Below are 21657 nucleotides of genomic sequence, written 5' to 3'. Positions count from 1 at the left end.
TCACTGAGGCACATGTGGCTGCTAAAGGTGTGTTGCAGTCCATCAGTGAGACACATGTGGCTGCTGCAGGTGTGTTGCAGTCCATCAGTGAGACACATGTGGCTGCTGCAGTCCATCAGTGAGACGCATGTGCCTGCTGCAAGTGTGTTGCAGTCCATCAGTGAGACACATGTGGCTGCTGCAGGTGTGTTGCAGTCCATCAGTGAGACACATGTGGCTGCTGCAGTCCATCAGTGAGACACATGTGCCTGCTGCAAGTGTGTTGCAGTCCATCAGTGAGACACATGTGGCTGTTGCAGTCCATCAGTGAGGCACATGTGGCTGTTGCAGGTGTGTTGCAGTCCAAAAGTGACGCACATGTGCCTGCTGCAGGTGTGTTGCATTCCATCAGTGAGGCACATGTGGCTGTTGCAGGTGTGTTGCAGTCCATCAGTGAGGCACATGTGGCTGTTGCAGATGTGTTGCAGTCCATCAGTGAGACACATGTGGCTGCTGCAGTCCATCAGTGAGACACATGTGCCTGCTGCAAGTGTGTTGCAGTCCATCAGTGAGACACATGTTGCTGTTGAAGTCCATCAGTGAGGCACATGTGGCTGCTAAAAGTGTGTTGCAGTCCATCAGTGAGACACATGTGTCTGCTGCAGGTGTGTTGCAGTCCATCTGTGAGACACATGTGGCTGCTGCAGTCCATCAGTGAGACACATGTGCTTGCTGCAAGTGTGTTGCAGTCCATCAGTGAGACACATGTGGCTGTTGCAGTCCATCAGTGAGGCACATGTGGCTGTTGCAGGTGTGTTGCAGTCCAAAAGTGAGGCACATGTGCCTGCTGCAGGTGTGTTGCATTCCATCAGTGAGGCACATGTGGCTGTTGCAGGTGTGTTGCAGTCCATCAGTGAGCCACATGTGGCTGTTGCAGATGTGTTGCAGTCCATCAGTGAGACACATGTGGCTGCTGCAGTCCATCAGTGAGACACATGTGCCTGCTGCAAGTGTGTTGCAGTCCATCAGTGAGACACATGTTGCTGTTGCAGTCCATCAGTGAGGCACATGTGGCTGCTAAAGGTGTGTTGCAGTCCATCAGCGAGACACATGTGGCTGCTGCAGGTGTGTTGCAGTCCATCAGTGAGACACATGTGGCTGCTGCAGTCCATCAGTGAGACACATGTGGCTGTTGCAGTCCATCAGTGAGACACATGTGCCTGCTGCAGATGTGTTGCAGTCTATCAGTGAAGCACATGTGGCTGCTGCAGGTGTGTTGCAGTCCATCAGTGAGGCACATGTGGCTGCTGCAGGTGTGTTGCAGTCCATAAGAGAGGTATATGTGGCTGTTGCAGGTGTGTTGCAGTACATCAGTGAGGCACATGTGGCTGTTGCAGGTCTGTTGCAGTCCATCAGTGAATTACATGTGGCTGTTGCAGGTGTGTTGCAGTCCATCAGTGAGACACATGTGGCTGATGCAGGTGTGTAGCAGTCCATCAGTGAGACACATGTGGCTGCTGCAGATGTGTTGCAGTCCATCAGTGAGACACATGTGGCTGCTGATATTGTGTAGCAGTCCATCAGAGAGGCACATGTGGCTGTTGCAGGTGTGTTGCAGTCCATCAGTGAGGCACATGTGGCTGTTGCAGGTGTGTTGCAGTCCATCAGTGAGGCACATGTGGCTGTTGCAGGTGTGTTGCAGTCCATCAGAGAGGCACATGTGGCTGTTGCAGGTGTGTTGCAGTACATCAGTGAGACACATGTGGCTGTTGCAGGTGTGTTGCAGTCCAAAAGTGATGCACATATGGCTGTTGCAGGTGTGTTGCAGTCCATCAGTGAGACACATGTGGCTGTTGCAGGTGTGTTGCAGTCCATCAGTGACACATATGTGGCTGCTGCAGGTGTGTTGCAGTCCATCAGTGAGACACATGTGGCTGCTGCAGTCCATCAGTGAGACACATGTGCCTGCTGCTGGTGTGGTGCAGTCCATCAGTGAGACACATGTGGCTGTTGCAGTCCATCAATGAGGCACATGTGGCGGTTGCAGGTGTGTTGCAGTCCATCAGTGAGGGACATGTGGCTGTTGCAGGTGTGTTGCAGTCCATCAGTAAGGCACATGTGGCTGCTGCAGATGTGTTGCAGTCCATCAGTGAAACACATGTGGCTGTTGCAGGTGTGTTGCAGTCCATCAGTGAGGCACATGGTGCTGCAGCAGGTGTGTTGCAGTCCATCAGTGAGGCACATGTGGCTGCTGCAGGTGTGTTGCAGTCCATCAGTGAGGCACAGTTGGCTGCTGCACATGTGTTGCAGTCCATCAGTGAAGCACATGTGGCTGCTGTAGGTGTGTTGCAGTCCATCAGTGAAGAACATGTGGCTTCTGCAGATGTGTTGCAGTCCATCAGTGAAGCACATGTGGCTGCTGCAGGTGTGTTGCAGTCCATCAGTGAGGCACATGTGGCTGCTGCAGGTGTGTTGCAGTCCATCAGAGAGGCACATGTGGCTGTTGCAGGTGTGTTGCAGTACATCAGTGAGGCACATGTGGCTGTTGCAGGTCTGTTGCAGTCCATCAGTGAAACACATGTGGCTGTTGCAGGTGTGATGCAGTCCATCAGTGAGACACATGTGGCCGCTGCAGGTGTGTAGCAGTCCATCAGTGAGACACATGTAACTGCTGCAGATGTGTTGCAGTCCATCAGTGAGACACATGTGGCTGCTGCAATTGTGTAGCAGTCCATCAGTGAGACACATGTGGCTGCTGCAGGTGTGTTGCAGTCCATCAGTGAGACACATGTGGCTGTTCCAGTCCATCAGTGAGACACATGTGGCTGCTGCAGGTGTGTTGCAGTCCATCAGTGAGGCACATGTGCTGCTGCAGGTGTGTTGCAGTCCATCAGTGAGGCACATGTGGCTGCTGCAGGTGTGTTGATGTCCATCAGTGAGGCACAATTGGCTGCTGCAGATGTGTTGCAGTCCATCAGTGAAGCACATGTGGCTGCTGCAGGTGTGTTGCAGTCCATCAATGAAGCACATGTGGCTGTTGCAGATGTGTTGCAGTCCATCAGTGAGACACATGTGGCTGCTGCAGTCCATCAGTGAGACACATGTGCCTGCTGCAAGTGTGTTGCAGTCCATCAGTGAGACACATGTTGCTGTTGAAGTCCATCAGTGAGGCACATGTGGCTGCTAAAAGTGTGTTGCAGTCCATCAGTGAGACACATGTGTCTGCTGCAGGTGTGTTGCAGTCCATCTGTGAGACACATGTGGCTGCTGCAGTCCATCAGTGAGACACATGTGCTTGCTGCAAGTGTGTTGCAGTCCATCAGTGAGACACATGTGGCTGTTGCAGTCCATCAGTGAGGCACATGTGGCTGTTGCAGGTGTGTTGCAGTCCAAAAGTGAGGCACATGTGCCTGCTGCAGGTGTGTTGCATTCCATCAGTGAGGCACATGTGGCTGTTGCAGGTGTGTTGCAGTCCATCAGTGAGCCACATGTGGCTGTTGCAGATGTGTTGCAGTCCATCAGTGAGACACATGTGGCTGCTGCAGTCCATCAGTGAGACACATGTGCCTGCTGCAAGTGTGTTGCAGTCCATCAGTGAGACACATGTTGCTGTTGCAGTCCATCAGTGAGGCACATGTGGCTGCTAAAGGTGTGTTGCAGTCCATCAGCGAGACACATGTGGCTGCTGCAGGTGTGTTGCAGTCCATCAGTGAGACACATGTGGCTGCTGCAGTCCATCAGTGAGACACATGTGGCTGTTGCAGTCCATCAGTGAGACACATGTGCCTGCTGCAGATGTGTTGCAGTCTATCAGTGAAGCACATGTGGCTGCTGCAGGTGTGTTGCAGTCCATCAGTGAGGCACATGTGGCTGCTGCAGGTGTGTTGCAGTCCATAAGAGAGGTATATGTGGCTGTTGCAGGTGTGTTGCAGTACATCAGTGAGGCACATGTGGCTGTTGCAGGTCTGTTGCAGTCCATCAGTGAATTACATGTGGCTGTTGCAGGTGTGTTGCAGTCCATCAGTGAGACACATGTGGCTGATGCAGGTGTGTAGCAGTCCATCAGTGAGACACATGTGGCTGCTGCAGATGTGTTGCAGTCCATCAGTGAGACACATGTGGCTGCTGATATTGTGTAGCAGTCCATCAGAGAGGCACATGTGGCTGTTGCAGGTGTGTTGCAGTCCATCAGTGAGGCACATGTGGCTGTTGCAGGTGTGTTGCAGTCCATCAGTGAGGCACATGTGGCTGTTGCAGGTGTGTTGCAGTCCATCAGAGAGGCACATGTGGCTGTTGCAGGTGTGTTGCAGTACATCAGTGAGACACATGTGGCTGTTGCAGGTGTGTTGCAGTCCAAAAGTGATGCACATATGGCTGTTGCAGGTGTGTTGCAGTCCATCAGTGAGACACATGTGGCTGTTGCAGGTGTGTTGCAGTCCATCAGTGACACATATGTGGCTGCTGCAGGTGTGTTGCAGTCCATCAGTGAGACACATGTGGCTGCTGCAGTCCATCAGTGAGACACATGTGCCTGCTGCTGGTGTGGTGCAGTCCATCAGTGAGACACATGTGGCTGTTGCAGTCCATCAATGAGGCACATGTGGCGGTTGCAGGTGTGTTGCAGTCCATCAGTGAGGGACATGTGGCTGTTGCAGGTGTGTTGCAGTCCATCAGTAAGGCACATGTGGCTGCTGCAGATGTGTTGCAGTCCATCAGTGAAACACATGTGGCTGTTGCAGGTGTGTTGCAGTCCATCAGTGAGGCACATGGTGCTGCAGCAGGTGTGTTGCAGTCCATCAGTGAGGCACATGTGGCTGCTGCAGGTGTGTTGCAGTCCATCAGTGAGGCACAGTTGGCTGCTGCACATGTGTTGCAGTCCATCAGTGAAGCACATGTGGCTGCTGTAGGTGTGTTGCAGTCCATCAGTGAAGAACATGTGGCTTCTGCAGATGTGTTGCAGTCCATCAGTGAAGCACATGTGGCTGCTGCAGGTGTGTTGCAGTCCATCAGTGAGGCACATGTGGCTGCTGCAGGTGTGTTGCAGTCCATCAGAGAGGCACATGTGGCTGTTGCAGGTGTGTTGCAGTACATCAGTGAGGCACATGTGGCTGTTGCAGGTCTGTTGCAGTCCATCAGTGAAACACATGTGGCTGTTGCAGGTGTGATGCAGTCCATCAGTGAGACACATGTGGCCGCTGCAGGTGTGTAGCAGTCCATCAGTGAGACACATGTAACTGCTGCAGATGTGTTGCAGTCCATCAGTGAGACACATGTGGCTGCTGCAATTGTGTAGCAGTCCATCAGTGAGACACATGTGGCTGCTGCAGGTGTGTTGCAGTCCATCAGTGAGACACATGTGGCTGTTCCAGTCCATCAGTGAGACACATGTGGCTGCTGCAGGTGTGTTGCAGTCCATCAGTGAGGCACATGTGCTGCTGCAGGTGTGTTGCAGTCCATCAGTGAGGCACATGTGGCTGCTGCAGGTGTGTTGATGTCCATCAGTGAGGCACAATTGGCTGCTGCAGATGTGTTGCAGTCCATCAGTGAAGCACATGTGGCTGCTGCAGGTGTGTTGCAGTCCATCAATGAAGCACATGTGGCTGCTGCAGATGTGTTGCAGTCCATCAGTGAAGCACATGTGGCTGCTGCAGGTGTGTTGCAGTCCATCAGTGAGGCACATGTGGCTGCTGCAGGTTTTTTGCAGTCCATTAGTGAGGTACACGTGGCTGTTGCAGGTGTTTTGCAGTCCATCATTGAGGCACATGTGGCTGTTGCAGGTGTGTTGCAATCCATCAGTGAGGCACATGTGGCTGTTGCAGGTGTGTTGCAGTACATCAGTGAAGCACATGTGGCTGTTGCAGGTGTGTTGCAGTCCATCAGTGAGGCACATGTGGCTGTTGCAGGTGTGTTGCATTCCATCAGTGAGACACATGTGCCTGCTGTAGGTGTGTTGCAGTCCATTAGTGAGGTACATGTGGCTGTTGCAGGTGTTTTGCAGTCCATCAGTGAGGCAAATGTGGCTGTTGCAGGTGTGTTGCAGTCCATCAGTGAGGCACATGTGGGTGTTGCAGGTGTGTTGCAGTCCATCAGTGAAGCACATGTATCTGTTGCAGGTGTGTTGCAGTCCGTCAGTGAGGCACATGTGGCTGTTGCAGGTGTGTTGCAGTCCATCACTGAAGCACATGTGGCTGCTAAAGGTGTGTTGCAGTCCATCAGTGAGACACATGTGGCTGCTGCAGGTGTGTTGCAGTCCATCAGTGAGACACATGTGGCTGCTGCAGTCCATCAGTGAGACGCATGTGCCTGCTGCAAGTGTGTTGCAGTCCATCAGTGAGACACATGTGGCTGCTGCAGTCCATCAGTGAGACACATGTGCCTGCTGCAAGTGTGTTGCAGTCCATCAGTGAGACACATGTGGCTGTTGCAGTCCATCAGTGAGGCACATGTGGCTGTTGCAGGTGTGTTGCAGTCCATCAATGAGGCACATGTGGCTGTTGCAGATGTGTTGCAGTCCATCAGTGAGACACATGTGGCTGCTGCAGTCCATCAGTGAGACACATGTGCCTGCTGCAAGTGTGTTGCAGTCCATCAGTGAGACACATGTTGCTGTTGAAGTCCATCAGTGAGGCACATGTGGCAGCTAAAAGTGTGTTGCAGTCCATCAGTGAGACACATGTGTCTGCTGCAGGTGTGTTGCAGTCCATCTGTGAGACACATGTGGCTGCTGCAGTCCATCAGTGAGACACATGTGCTTGCTGCAAATGTGTTGCAGTCCATCAGTGAGACACATGTGGCTGTTGCAGTCCAGCAGTGAGGCACATGTGGCTGTTGCAGGTGTGTTGCAGTCCAAAAGTGAGGCACATGTGCCTGCTGCAGTCCATCAGTGAGACACATGTGCCTGCTGCAAGTGTGTTGCAGTCCATCAGTGAGACACATGTTGCTGTTGCAGTCCATCAGTGAGGCACATGTGGCTGCTAAAGGTGTGTTGCAGTCCATCAGCGAGACACATGTGGCTGCTGCAGGTGTGTTGCAGTCCATCAGTGAGACACATGTGGCTGCTGCAGTCCATCAGTGAGACACATGTGGCTGTTGCAGTCCATCAGTGAGGCACATGTGGCTGCTAAAGGTGTGTTGCAGTCTGTTATACTCAAATTCTGTCAGTTGAAATGTAACCAATCACAGGCAAGTAGGCCTCTGACGTCATGCCAGACAGAGGAGCATCAAGCATGCTCCCAGCAGCCTCAGTTATCCTCACAGGCTCAGAGTAGAAGGACCTCGGCTAGGCAGATATTTACCTTGCTATCTCAGTCAATAAATATATACAGAAGCGACTACTGAGTCTACATTCTACCCGAACAAGGCAAACGAATACTGGTAGCAGCAGTGGGATCCAGAAATTTTTTTCTGGAAGCAAAAGTTCCAGTACCCAGCATCGCCTCGTGTTCCAGCCAAACCCGCCGCCACCGCCACCGCCATAAGCCGCCATCCTGCCACCCACGCATCAAATATTGTGCCAGACCGGGGTCCTGCCATCAACCACTACTCCAGGCCAACGTTTCAGAAGTAAGGATCAATATTTTCCTGTGAGAACGCTCACTCATCAGTGAGGAGGAAGGAAGCTTCCCGCGCCAGCCATTTTTGAACCTCGCGCCACCACGTGGGAACCACCTATTACACCCACCACCACCACCACCGCCACCCAAGCTGACAGTATCAAGCTTCGTGAGGGTGCAAGCTACTGCAATCGTCGTCAGCCATCGTCGCAAGTATCAACTGGTTATTCCATCGTCGCAATATTGTCGTCGTCAGAATTTATCTTCGTGCCTCTAGCGTGAACAGTGTGGGGTCCCTGAGTCTCGCGCCACCGCCGCCAGGAGCGCTGCCGTCGCATCCAGTTTGTAAACACGCCTCACATGGGCCTCTTCCGATCTTCACGACGCTTCTCCTACTTTGGCTACTGGTGTTCCTCATAAATTACAACCCTGAGATAAGTAATTGCTAGTTGAGAACAACGTGCCAAGTGTTAAAAAGTGACTTATGTAATAATTCCCATAATATCCTGTGAATTAACCATTCAGTGACTTGTTAAATATTGGAGCCGGTTTAGTACTCCAGAGGCCCACAGTTTCTCTGAGACATTTCAATATTCCCTGCATATGATTCCATTATTCATTAATTGTTACTAGTGTCATTACTGAATTCAAAGGTGAGAGAAGTAAGAAATAATTGTTCTAGCAGTTTATTTTGCATAAAAGAAATTTGTTTTTGAGATTTCCATAGACAATAGAACATAGAAATTTTTTTTTTATATTTCTCCAGACCTAACTTGAAATTTATCCTTTAAGCATTTTATTTTAAACTTTTACCATAGGAGTTATATACATTCCTGTGTCCAGTTTATGTGCTACATCCATATTTCTTGCATTGCCACTTGTTGTGTTGAATCTTTTAATGAAATTTTGCAATTGCATTTCCCAGTTTTTATTCTAAATTGCTGTGCTTAGTCTGGTTTAATTAATTTACATACATCTAATTCCAGTCATTTTTTAATGAAAGATTGCTAAATTTAGTTTACAATTTGCTTGTTCTTAATTATTTTCTTGCCTAGCCCAGTTTAATAATTTTATTTCTGCCATTTTTACTTTAGCCAAGTTGATATTTTTTTGTGTTTATTTTTGTGTATACTATTTCTGATGCCAGGTGCACTTAATTATAATCTGCGTTCAAATATTACTTCCACGGCTGTGACAATGCCTACCACTGTTGAAACCCCTTCAGAATCAATGGGAACAGTTGCTCGTCCCAATGGCCAGAGATCAGCTCAGGAAATGGCTATTCCTCTTTTTGCTGGGGAATCGCGTTTATTAGAATCATGGTTTAGTAAGGTTGAAGCGAAAACAGTTGCACGTTTTTCTAAGCCTACTGATGCCGAATACTTAGCAATTGCACGGTCAGCCGTGGACACAACCAAAGGTGATGCACGTTTTGTTGTTGATGAGAAAGCCATTGTTAGCCTCCAGTCTTGGCCTGAATTTAAGGATTTCTTTCGCCGTCGCTTTGTTAATAAAGGAGACCTTGACCCATATAGGTTAGTCAAGAAAATTGCCAATGCCACCATGCAGCCTGGTGAATCGTTTAATGCGTTTACTAGCCGTCTCGATCAGTATCTGTATGCCTTAGTTTCTGCTATGAATAATTCGACTTGGTTAGATAAAGACAATAATCTGTCCCCTGAGGCTATGGCCAAAATGATAGCATTTGGTACTTTAATGCATTTTGCCCCTGAGCATACAAAACCAATCGTTGAGCAACAAAATTTTGGTGTTAAACATGAAATTGGTGAAGTGTTTGAGGCTATTAACAATGCCGCCGATAAACTAGCTCCCCGAAGTGCTCAACTGTTGCCACCCTCTGATGCTGTAAATGTAGTTACAAGTTCTCAGCATCCTCCCACAAATTCTCAAAACTCTTGGTCGCAGAAGCGTACCCATGCTCGTAGCCCCCAGTCAAATTCGCCGCCTCATAAAATGCCGAAACGCCATAGTCCACAACCATCCACTCCCTCATGTTGGCATTGTGGTAAGAGTAACCACCTTGCAAGGGACTGTTGGTCCGCCCCTAGATCATCACCTCCTAGACAATTCTCTCGGCCCCCTCATCAATCTAATCATTCTAGGCTTCCATATTGCACGTACCATAAACAAGTTGGTCACCACACTGCGGATTGTAGAGCTAGGCAAAGGACATCTCCACCTCGTAACTCCCATGGTCAGTCTTGGCGAGGCTCACAGCGTCCAAGACATTATCAGAACTCTCGTAATTACAACTCCCAGCCCAGCTATAATGCAACTTCAAATTATAATGCTCAGTCACAGAATGCTGGAGCTCAGAATGTTCACTCCATGTCGTCGGGAAACCCCCAAGGCCATCCGCTAACCAATTCAAGCTAGCCAATCCTAGTGCCCTCCCTGTGTATTCAGTAGCTACCCAAAATAGATTTGGACACTTGACAGAGGAGGACACTGACTCTAGACCAGTTGTAGATGTTGACGGATCCACAGTAAATTTGACACAAACAAGACGCAGATATCCCAGACAACATAAGTCAAAAATAGTAACTTGTCCAGTCTCAAGTGATGGTCCCCTTGTATCAGCCATTGTACATGGTAGAGTTTTAAAAGTTTTTCTTGACTCAGGTGCAAAAATTAATATTGTCAAGCCCTCAGCTCTTAGAGACATTGAAAGTATGCACCCTACTATTTTAAAACAGTCACACATACCTTTTCTAAGTGGTATTTCAGGAAATAAAGTAAAAGTTCAGGGTGAAATTGACCTCCCACTCAAGTTCAATGATGTCACATTGTCTATAACATGTTTAGTTGTTGACATTATTCATTTTCCTGGAGACATTCTCTTAGGTCTGTACACCATGATTGATGAAAATATTGCATTGTTTCCCCATCGTTGGAACATAAGTATCAAAGACCACGTCATACCCTTGTGTAGCATGTATCGACAGGGCCACGAGTTCAACCTTCAATCAGATTATGTTAATTTTGTTGACACCCGCCTTGCTAGCGTAGGTTTGTCAGATCATTGTCGTGGTAGCATACCCGAGAAAACAGGCACTCGATTGAAGCATAGTAGTTGTACAGTTGTTAAGGAGAATGAGTATCGGGACTTTCTGGAAGGGGACGCCCTAACGGATTCTCGTTGTCTCGCTCGCCTGGCAGCTTCCATCTCTGAAGTCAGTGGTTCCACGGCTACTGACACTGTGCTACACCCTCATTCTCTCACCAGAATAAGAGTTAAGGTTCAGGGAGTGCCTGAGTTGTCGGATGTGATTGCGGAAAGTGAAACATGTAAAGTGAATGGTACATTTGTTGAACCCTCCTGGCACACAGTGCAGGATGGTACTGTCTCACTTTTTATCGCGAACACAAGTAATGCCGATATCCATCTCCAGTCTGGTACCCATGTTGTAGATTTTGCCCATTACTCGTTACCGGTGCGAGTTGTGGATGATGTCTCCATGGATCATACTGTTTGTACACTCACACCAGGAGAACAGGGATCTCAGCCAGAGGTGCAAGCGCAACACCTCAGTCCTACTGATTTTCCTGACTCTGTGGCTCAGCTTTTGGAAATTTTGAACAGGAATAGAGCTGTTGTTGCTCTACCAGGAGAAAAATTAGGTCTCACTCCTCTCATTACACATAAAATTCCCCTTGAACAAGGAACTACGCCTATTTATGTACCAGCTTACCGTCTTCCCCATTCTCAGAGAGCAGAAGCAGATAGACTTGTAGAAGAAATGTTACAGAGTGATGTAATTGAATCGAGTAATTCGCCATGGAACGCTCCATTGATTCTTGTACCAAAGCGAGATGGGACTTGGAGACCTGTAATCGATTATCGCAAGCTTAACAGAGTAACAATACCTGATCGTTTCCCACTTCCAGTTCTCAATGATTTGTTGCAAAGTATTGGTCGAAACAAAGTATTCTCAACGTTAGATTTGTTGCAGGGATTCTGGCAAATCCCCCTTGATGAGGAAAGTAAACAATTGACAGCCTTTAGTACTCCCAATGGTCATTTTCATTTCAAAAGAATGCCGTTTGGTTTGCGTAGTAGTCCAATAACCTTTTCACGGCTCATGACAAATTTATTTCGTAGATTGATAGGAAGTACGCTTCTAGTTTACCTTGATGATCTCATAATCATGTCGCAAGATGTTCAGACTCATTTCCAGAACCTTGAAAAAGTACTTGCAAAGCTCGCTGAAGCTAATTTAAAAATAAAGCTTGCAAAATGTTCATTTTTAAAGCAAAAGATTAATTTCCTAGGTCATACAGTTACACCTTCAGGTATTACATTGAATGAATCAAAAATTATTGCTGCCCGTGATTTTCCAACACCTCGTACCGCAGAAGCCGTAAGACAGTTCACAGGTCTTGTAGGATTTTATCGTTCATTTATTGCTGGATTCTCTATTATAGCCGCTCCGCTTTACAAGTTGCAAAGAAAAGATGAACCCTTTGTTTGGGGAGAGGCCCAGGATCAGTCATTCAAAAAACTCAAAGCAGCCTTGATTTCGTCACCTGTCCTTAGGTACCCAGATTTTTCTAAACCTTTTACGTTGGTTACAGATGCTAGTGACATAGGTCTAGGTGCTGCATTACTTCAAACAGAAGGTCACAATGATCACGCAATAGCTTATGCTAGCCGTACTTTATCTAAAGAAGAGAAAAATTATAGTGCAACAGAACGAGAAGCCTTGGCAGTTGTTTGGGCACTTAAACATTTCAAGGATACAATTTATAATTACCCAGTTCATGTTCTTACAGATCACCAACCATTAATTCCCTTGTTCAAAAATAAGAATCCAGTTGGAAAGTTTGCTAGATATTTGCTCACAATTCAAGAATTCAATCCCACATTTGGATATATTCCAGGAAAGCAAAATGTTGTAGCCGATGCGTTTTCTCGACACGTAGCTGCGATTCAGTTAAATTACCCAGCATTAGATGCTACAGTAGTAGAAACGGAACAAAGACAAGACCCCATATGGGCACCCGTCATTAAATTTTTGACTAAGCAAGACACTCGCCCGATTCATAAACCGCCAGTACCATTGAAAGAACTAGTTATGTTGGACAATTTACTGTGTAGAGTAGTAAAGCTAGGGACAGCCCCGAGGAAATGTTGTCAGTTAGTTGTTCCAGCTGTCTTGGTACCAACTGTGTTAAAAATTATCCATGATGCTCCTGCAAGTGCACATCCAGGAAAGGATCGTACACTCCAACAAGGTCGATTGAAATATTTTTGGCCAAAAATGGCTAAGGAGATTGCTCATTATGTTGACAGATGTTTAACTTGTTTACAGCACAAGGGACATGTTTCAGGGCCTAATCCAATTCAGGTGTACCCAGCAACTAAAGCTCCTTGGGAACGAATATCGATGGATTTATTGACAAATTTTGCGGAAACAGAGAAAGGGAACAAACATTTGCTTGTAATGGTCGATAATTTTTCACGGTTTTGCGAACTAGTTCCTATCCCGAACAAAACAGCAGAAACCATAGCCAGCGCATTCCATGACCAAATAATTTGTAGATATAGTATGCCTAAAGTAATCCTTTCAGATAATGGTCCAGAATTCAGTAATAGTATTCTAACTAGCTTGTGTGATTTATATAACATCAAAAAATGTAGCATCATGCCTTATCATCCGGCAAGTAATGGACTAGCTGAACGTACTAACAGGAAAGTGTTAGATGCCTTGAGAGTCACGTTGAATTTTGATAACAACAATTGGGATGATTTTATACCCTTAATTCAGTGTGCTATAAATTCTTCAATTAATGTTTCTACTGGTGACACACCTCACGCTATTCTTTATGGTACAGATAAGATCCTCCCTAATGAATTGATTAACGTACCTCCTACTCCCTTATATAACGTAGATGATTTTGTTCAAGTGAAGCGTAGACAAATGCAACTAGTATTCAAGAAAATACGAGAACAACTGTCCAAAGCAACAGCCGAGTTCACTCTAGCAAGGAATGCACGAGCTAAACCCAATAAAATAACTATTGGATCTGTAGTAATGATACTTAACCAACACAGGTCTGGTCCTATGTACAAGTTAACTAAGAAATTTTTGGGTCCATATAAGGTAATCGAGCTTATTAAAGGTAACAAATACAGACTTAAGAACTTGTTAACAGGAGAGTATATAAATGAACATTTAGACCACATGAAGTTAGCTAAAATGACTGTTGACGAGACTGATGAGGAAGATGACAATGAACTTACCCAGACAGATACTCCTACTCGGACACCACCGCCTGTGGTTGACAGACCACTGGATGTTCAGCAACCCCATACTAGCAATTATAATCTTAGATCTAGACCTCTCGTTTCAACCGTGCACTCACCACACGTCCATTGGCTAGATGTTAACGAGGATATCTCTCAAGATGATAGTTTGTCGCATGAAGTTTCACCTGTTCCGGACCTTCAGTCAGAGCCAGAGTTGTATAGTGCTCTGGATGAGCTAGGTGTAGATATCCGCAGAATTTATAATTGATTGCACTCTGTAGTTATTCTGTTTGTTTTGAAAAAAAAAAAAAAAAAAAAAAAAACTCAATTGCAGTATTTCTACCACATGTGTCTTATTATTACCATTATATATAATGTATAGTTTTTCTCAACTTTATTTTGTTATGAATTAGATGCCATTGTCAAGTCTACTACCATTTGTATTTTTACAGTGCTTGTCATAAGAGTTATTATTGTTCTAGCAACCACATTGTGGCCAGTGAATCCTGACTGCTATCACGCAGATGTTAGTCTTCTTGATCCAGGTCTTGTATATGCTTGTAAATATATTGCACATTATATATATTGTACATTGGTCTTGTAAATATATTGTATATTTCGAAAAAAAAAAAAAAAAAAAGAGAAAAAAAAAAAAAATTATCTATCTTGAAATTCAATTGTGGTTGTTAGGTCAGAACTTTGTTCTATTAATGTAATAATTGTTTAATTTTGTATGGTTTTCAAGCACATGCCATTGACACATGTTAATAATTTTGTTTAGGCAATACCTTGAGTTGTACTGTTCATATCTGATCAGTAGACATACACATGTTCTTAATACTCTGATTTAATCAAAGCATTGTTACCATGATTTTCACCTATTATGATGAATTTTTTTTTTGGTGCATATATGCCGAGTTGTTTGTATTACGCACACCTGATCTTCTTTCAATGTTTTATTATGCAAATTTCACATGTAAGCCATTATTGTATGCCACCGAGGTCCTTTCAGTATCATTGTAACTATATAGCTAGCCAGAGCTTGTCGACAAGGGACGTCGACTTGGTAGCGTGTCCGAGCGGTGTTATACTCAAATTCTGTCAGTTGAAATGTAACCAATCACAGGCAAGTAGGCCTCTGACGTCATGCCAGACAGAGGAGCATCAAGCATGCTCCCAGCAGCCTCAGTTATCCTCACAGGCTCAGAGTAGAAGGACCTCGGCTAGGCAGATATTTACCTTGCTATCTCAGTCAATAAATATATACAGAAGCGACTACTGAGTCTACATTCTACCCGAACAAGGCAAACGAATAAGTCCATCAGTGAGACACATGTGGCTGCTGCAGTCCATCAGTGAGACACATGTGCCTGCTGCAAGTGTGTTGCAGTCCAACAGTGAGACACATGTGGCTGTTGCAGTCCATCAGAGAGGCACATGTGGCTGTTGCAGGTGTGTTGCAGTCCATCAGTGAGGCACATGTGGCTGTTGCAGGTGTGTTGCAGTCCATCAGTGAGGCACATGTGGCTGTTGCAGGTGTGTTGCAGTCCATCAGAGAGGAACATGTGGATGTTGCAGGTGTGTTGCAGTACATCAGTGAGACACATGTGGCTGTTGCAGGTGTGTTGCAGTCCAAAAGTGAGGCACATGTGGCTGTTGCAGGTGTGTTGCAGTCCATCAGTGAGGGACATGTGGCTGTTGCAGGTGTGTTGCAGTCCATCAGTTAGACACATGTGGCTGCTGCAGATGTGTTGCAGTCCATCAGTGAAACACATGTGGCTGTTGCAGGTGTGTTGCAGTCCATCAGTGAGGCACATGGTGCTGCAGCACGTGTGTTGCAGTCCATCAGGGAAGCACATGTGGCTGCTGCAGGTGTGTTGCAGTCCATCAGTGAAGCACATGTGGCTGCTGCAGATGTGTTGCAGTCTATCAGTGAAGCACATGTGGCTGCTGCAGGTGTGTTGCAGTCCATCAGTGAGGCACATGTGGCTGCTGCAGGTGTGTTGCAGTCCATAAGAGAGGTATATGTGGCTGTTGCAGGTGTGTTGCAGTACATCAGTGAGGCACATGTGGCTGTTGCAGGTCTGTTGCAGTCCATCAGTGAATTACATGTGGCTGTTGCAGGTGTGTTGCAGTCCATCAGTGAGACACATGTGGCTGATGCAGGTGTGTAGCAGTCCATCAGTGAGACACATGTGGCTGCTGCAGATGTGTTGCAGTCCATCAGTGAGACACATGTGGCTGCTGCAATTGTGTAGCAGTCCATCAGTGAGACACATGTGGCTGCTGCAGGTGTGTTGCAGTCCATCAGTGAGACACATGTGGCTGTTGCAGTCCATCAGTGAGACACATGTGGCTGCTGCAGGTGTGTTGCAGTCCATCAGTGAGGCACATGTGGCTGCTGCAGGTGTGTTGCAGTCCATCAGTGAGGCACAGTTGGCTGCTGCAGATGTGTTGCAGTCCATCAGTGAAGCACATGTGGCTGCTGCAGGTGTGTTGCAGTCCATCAATGAAGCACATGTGGCTGCTGCAGATGTGTTGCAGTCCATCAGTGAAGCACATGTGGCTGCTGCAGGTGTGTTGAAGTCCATCAGTGAGGCACTTGTGGCTGTTGCAGGTGTGTTGCAGTCCATCAGTGAGGCACTTGTGGCTGTTGCAGGTGTGTTGCAATCCATCAGTGAGGCACTTGTGGCTGTTGCAGGTGTGTTGCAGTCCATCAGTGAAGCACATGTGGCTGTTGCAGGTGTGTTGCAGTCCATCACTGAGGCACATGTGGCTGCTAAAGGTGTGCTGCAGTCCATCAGTGAGTCACATGTGGCTGTTGCAGGTGTGTTGTATTCCATCAGTGAGACACATATGCCTGCTGCAGGTGTGTTGCAGTCCATTAGTGAGGTACATGTGGCTGTTGCAGGTGTTTTGCAGTCCATCAGTGAGGCAAATGTGGCTGTTGCAGGTGTGCTGCAGTCCATCAGTGAAGCACATGTATCTGTTGCAGGTGTGTTGCAGTCCATCAGTGAGGCACATGTAGCTGTTGCAGGTGTGTTGCAGTCCATCAGTGAGACACATGTGGCTGCTGCAGGTGTGTTGCAGTCCATCAGTGAGACACATGTGGCTGCTGCAGTCCATCAGTGAGACACATGTGCTTGCTGCAAGTGTATTGCAGTCCATCAGTGAGACACATGTGGCTGTTGCAGTCCAACAGTGAGGCAAATGTGGCTGCTAAAGGTGTGTTGCAGTCCATCAGTGAGACACATGTGGCTGCTGCAGGTGTGTTGCAGTCCATCAGTGAGACACATGTGGCTGCTGCAGTCCATCAGTGAGACACATGTGCCTGCTGCAAGTGTGTTGCAGTCCATCAGTGAGACACATGTGGCTGTTGCAGTCCATCAGTGAGGCACATGTGGCTGTTGCAGGTGTGTTGCAGTCCAAAAGTGAGGCACATGTGCCTGCTGCAGGTGTGTTGCAGTCCATCAGTGAGGCACATGTGGCTGTTGCAGTGTGTTGCAGTCCATCAGTGAGGCACATGTGGCTGCTGCAGATGTGTTGCAGTCCATCAGTGAGACACATGTGGCTGCTGCAGTCCATCAGTGAGACACATGTGCCTGCTGCAAGTGTGTTGCAGTCCATCAGTGAGACACATGTGGCTGTTGCAGTCCATCAGTGAGGCACATGTGGCTGCTAAAGGTGTGTTGCAGTCCATCAGTGAGACACATGTGGCTGCTGCAGGTGTGTTGCAGTCCATCAGTGAGACACATGTGGCTGTTGCAGTCCATCAGTGAGGCACATGTGGCTGTTGCAAGTGTGTTGCAGTCCAAAAGTGAGGCACATGTGCCTGCTGCAGGTGTGTTGCATTCCATCAGTGAGGCACATGTGGCTGTTGCAGGTGTGTTGCAGTCCATCAGTGAGACACATGTGGCTGCTGCAGTCCATTAGTGAGACACATGTGCCTGCTGCAAGTGTGTTGCAGTCCATCAGTGAGACACATGTTGCTGTTGCAGTCCATCAGTGAGGCACATGTGGCTGCTAAAGGTGTGTTGCAGTCCATCAGCGAGACACATGTGGCTGCTGCAGGTGTGTTGCAGTCGATCAGTGAGACACATGTGGCTGCTGCAGTCCATCAGTGAGACACATGTGGCTGTTGCAGTCCATCAGTGAGGCACATGTGGCTGCTAAAGGTGTGTTGCAGTCCATCAGTGAGACACATGTGGCTGCTGCAGTCCATCAGTGAGACACATGTGCCTGCTGCAAGTGTGTTGCAGTCCAACAGTGAGACACATGTGGCTGTTGCAGTCCATCAGAGAGGCACATGTGGCTGTTGCAGGTGTGTTGCAGTCCATCAGTGAGGCACATGTGGCTGTTGCAGGTGTGTTGCAGTCCATCAGTGAGGCACATGTGGCTGTTGCAGGTGTGTTGCAGTCCATCAGAGAGGAACATGTGGATGTTGCAGGTGTGTTGCAGTACATCAGTGAGACACATGTGGCTGTTGCAGGTGTGTTGCAGTCCATCAGTTAGGCACATGTGGCTGCTGCAGATGTGTTGCAGTCCATCAGTGAAACACATGTGGCTGTTGCAGGTGTGTTGCAGTCCATCAGTGAGGCACATGGTGCTGAAGCAGGTGTGTTGCAGTCCATCAGGGAAGCACATGTGGCTGCTGCAGGTGTGTTAAAGTCCATCAGTGAAGCACATGTGGCTGCTGCAGATGTGTTGCAGTCTATCAGTGAAGCACATGTGGCTGCTGCAGGTGTGTTGCAGTCCATCAGTGAGGCACATGTGGCTGCTGCAGGTGTGTTGCAGTCCATATGAGAGGTATATGTGGCTGTTGCAGGTGTGTTGCAGTACATCAGTGAGGCACATGTGGCTGTTGCAGGTCTGTTGCAGTCCATCAGTGAATTACATGTGGCTGTTGCAGGTGTGTTGCAGTCCATCAGTGAGACACATGTGGCTGATGCAGGTGTGTAGCAGTCCATCAGTGAGACACATGTGGCTGCTGCAGATGTGTTGCAGTCCATCAGTGAGACACATGTGGCTGCTGCAATTGTGTAGCAGTCCATCAGTGAGACACATGTGCCTGCTGCAAGTGTGTTGCAGTCCATCAGTGAGACACATGTGGCTGTTGCAGTCCATCAGTGAGGCACATGTGGCTGTTGCAGGTGTGTTGCAGTCCAAAAGTGAGGCACATGTGCCTGCTGCAGGTGTGTTGCAGTCCATCAGTGAGGCACATGTGGCTGTTGCAGGTGTGTTGCAGTCCATCAGTGAGGCACACGTGGCTGCTGCAGATGTGTTGCAGTCCATCAGTGAGACACATGTGGCTGCTGCAGTCCATCAGTGAGACACATGTGCCTGCTGCAAGTGTGTTGCAGTCCATCAGTGAGACACATGTGGCTGTTGCAGTCCATCAGTGAGGCACATGTGGCTGCTAAAGGTGTGTAGCAGTCCATCAGTGAGACACATGTGGCTGCTGCAGGTGTGTTGCAGTCCATCAGTGAGACACATGTGGCTGCTGCAGTCCATCAGTGAGACATGTGCCAGCTGCAAGTGTGTTGCAGTCCATCAGTGAGACACATGTGGCTGTTGCAGGTGTGTTGCAGTCCAAAAGTGAGGCACATGTGCCTGCTGCAGGTGTGTTGCAGACCATCACTGAGGCACATATGGCTGTTGCAGGTGTGTTGCAGTCCATCACTGAGGCACATATGGCTGCTGCAGATGTGTTGCAGTCCATCAGTGAGGCTCATGTGGCTTCTGCAGATGTGTTGCAGTCCATAAGTGAAGCACATGTGGCTGCTGCAGGTGTGTTGCAGTCCATCAGTGAGGCACATGTAGCTGCTGCAGATGTGTTGCAGTCCTTCAGTGAGGCACATGTGGCAACTGCAGTCCATCAGTGAGGCACATGTGGCTGCTGCAGGTGTTTAGCGGTCCATCAGTGAGACACATGTGGCTGTTGCAGTCCATCAGTGAGACACATGTGGCTGCTGCAGGTGTGTTGCAGTCCATCAGTGAGACACATGTGGCTGCTGCTGTCCATCAGTGAGACACATGTGCCTGCTGCAAGTGTGTTGCAGTCCATCAGTGAGACACATGTGGCAGTTGCAATCCATCAGTGAGGCACATGTGGCTGTTGCAGGTGTGTTGCAGTCCATCAGTGAGGCACATGTGGCTGTTGCAGGTGTGTTGCAGTCCATCAGTGAGGCACATGTGTCTGCTGCAGATGTGTTGCAGTCTATCAGTGAGACACATGTGGCTGTTGCAGTCCATCAGTGAGGCACATGTGGCTGTTGCAGGTGTGTTGCAGTCCATCAGAGAGGCACATGTGGCTGTTGCAGGTGTGTTGCAGTCCATCAGTGAGGCACATGTGGCTGTTGCAGGTGTGTTGCAGTCCATCAGTGAGGCACATGTGGCTGTTGCAGGTGTGTGTTGCAGTCCATCAGTGAGGCACATGTGGCTGCTGCAGGTGTGTTGCAGTCCATCAGAGAGGCACATGTGGCTGTTGCAGGTGTGTTGTAGTACATCAGTGAGGCACATGTGGCTGTTGCATGTGTGTTGCAGTCCATCAGTGAGACACGTTTGGCTGTTGCAGGTGTGTTGCAGTCCATCAGTGAGACACATGTGGCTGATGCACGTGTGTAGCAGTCCATCAGTTAGACACATGTGGCTGCTTCAGATGTGTTGCAGTCCATCAGTGAGACACATAAGGCTGCTGCAGGTGTGTAGTAGTCCATCAGTGAGACACATGTGGCTGCTGCAGTCCATCAGTGAGGCACATGTGGCTGCTGCAGGTGTGTTGCAGTCCATCAGTGAGACACATGTTGCTGTTGCAATCCATCAGTGAGGCACATGTGGCTGTTGCAGGTGTGTTGCAGTCCATCAGTGAGGCACATGTGGCTGCTGCAGATGTGTTGCAGTCCATCAGTGAGGCACATGTGTCTGCTGCAGATGTGTTGCAGTCCATCAGTGAGACACATGTGGCTGTTGCAGGTGTGTTGCAGTCCATCAGTGAGGCACATGTGGCAGCTGCAGGTGTGTTGCAGTCCATCAGTGAGGCACATGTGGCTGCTGCAGGTGTGATGCAGTCCATCAGTGAGACACGGTTGGCTGCTGCAGATGTGTTGCAGTCCATCAGTGAAGCACATGTTACTGCTGCAGGTGTGTTGCAGTCCATCAGTGAAGCACATGTGGCTGCTGCAGATCTGTTGCAGTCCATCAGTGAGGCACATGTGGCTGCTGCAGGTGTGTTGCAGTCCATCAGTGAGGCACATGTGGCTGCTGCAGGTGTGTTGCAGTCCATCAGTGAGGTACAGTTGGCTGCTGCAGATGTGTTGCAGTCCATCAGTGAGACACATGTGACTGTTGCAGGTGTGTTGCAGTCCATCAGTGAGGCACATGTGGCTGCTGCAGGTGTGTTGCAGTCCATCAGTGAGGCACATGTGGATGCTTCAGGTGTGTTGCAGTCCATCAGTGAGGCACAGTTGGCTGCTGCAGATGTGTTGCAGTCCATCAGTGAAGCACATGTGGCTGCTGCAGGTGTGTTGCAGTCCATCAGTGAAGCACATGTGGCTGCTGCAGATGTGTTGCAGTCCATCAGTGAAGCACATGTGGCTGCTGCAGGTGTGTTGCAGTCCATCAGTGAGGCACATGTGGCTGCTGCAGGTGTGTTGCAGTCCATTAGTGAGGTACATGTGGCTGTTGCAGGTGTTTTGCACTCCATCATTGAGGCACATGTGGCTGTTGCAGGTGTGTTGCAGTCCATCAGTGAGGCACATGTGGCTGTTGCAGGTGTGTTGCAGTCCATCAGTGAAGCACATGTGGCTGTTGCAGGTGTGTTGCAGTCCATCAGTGAGGCACATGTGGCTGTTGCAG

At 48.3% G+C, this 21657-nt stretch overlaps 1 protein-coding gene across 1 annotated transcript in view; it reads left to right on the top strand.

The window, feature by feature from the left end:
- Positions 1-21657, top strand: part of LOC138361749 (uncharacterized) — a gene marked incomplete at its 3' end in the record, with an annotated part of 54403 nt that overhangs the window by 11978 nt on the left and 20768 nt on the right. Inside the window, exons 4-6 of the mRNA XM_069320905.1 lie at positions 2237-2404; positions 4803-4970; positions 19465-19590. Of these exons, the coding sequence (XP_069177006.1) occupies positions 2237-2404; positions 4803-4970; positions 19465-19590 (462 nt within the window). The remainder of the gene's footprint in view (positions 1-2236; positions 2405-4802; positions 4971-19464; positions 19591-21657) is intronic.

Source organism: Procambarus clarkii, unplaced genomic scaffold (assembly GCF_040958095.1).
Source record: "Procambarus clarkii isolate CNS0578487 unplaced genomic scaffold, FALCON_Pclarkii_2.0 HiC_scaffold_687, whole genome shotgun sequence".
Taxonomy (NCBI): Eukaryota; Metazoa; Arthropoda; class Malacostraca; order Decapoda; family Cambaridae; genus Procambarus; species Procambarus clarkii.
The sequence above is the reverse complement of the archived record's forward strand: the minus strand, read 5'-3'. Positions and strand labels throughout refer to the sequence as shown.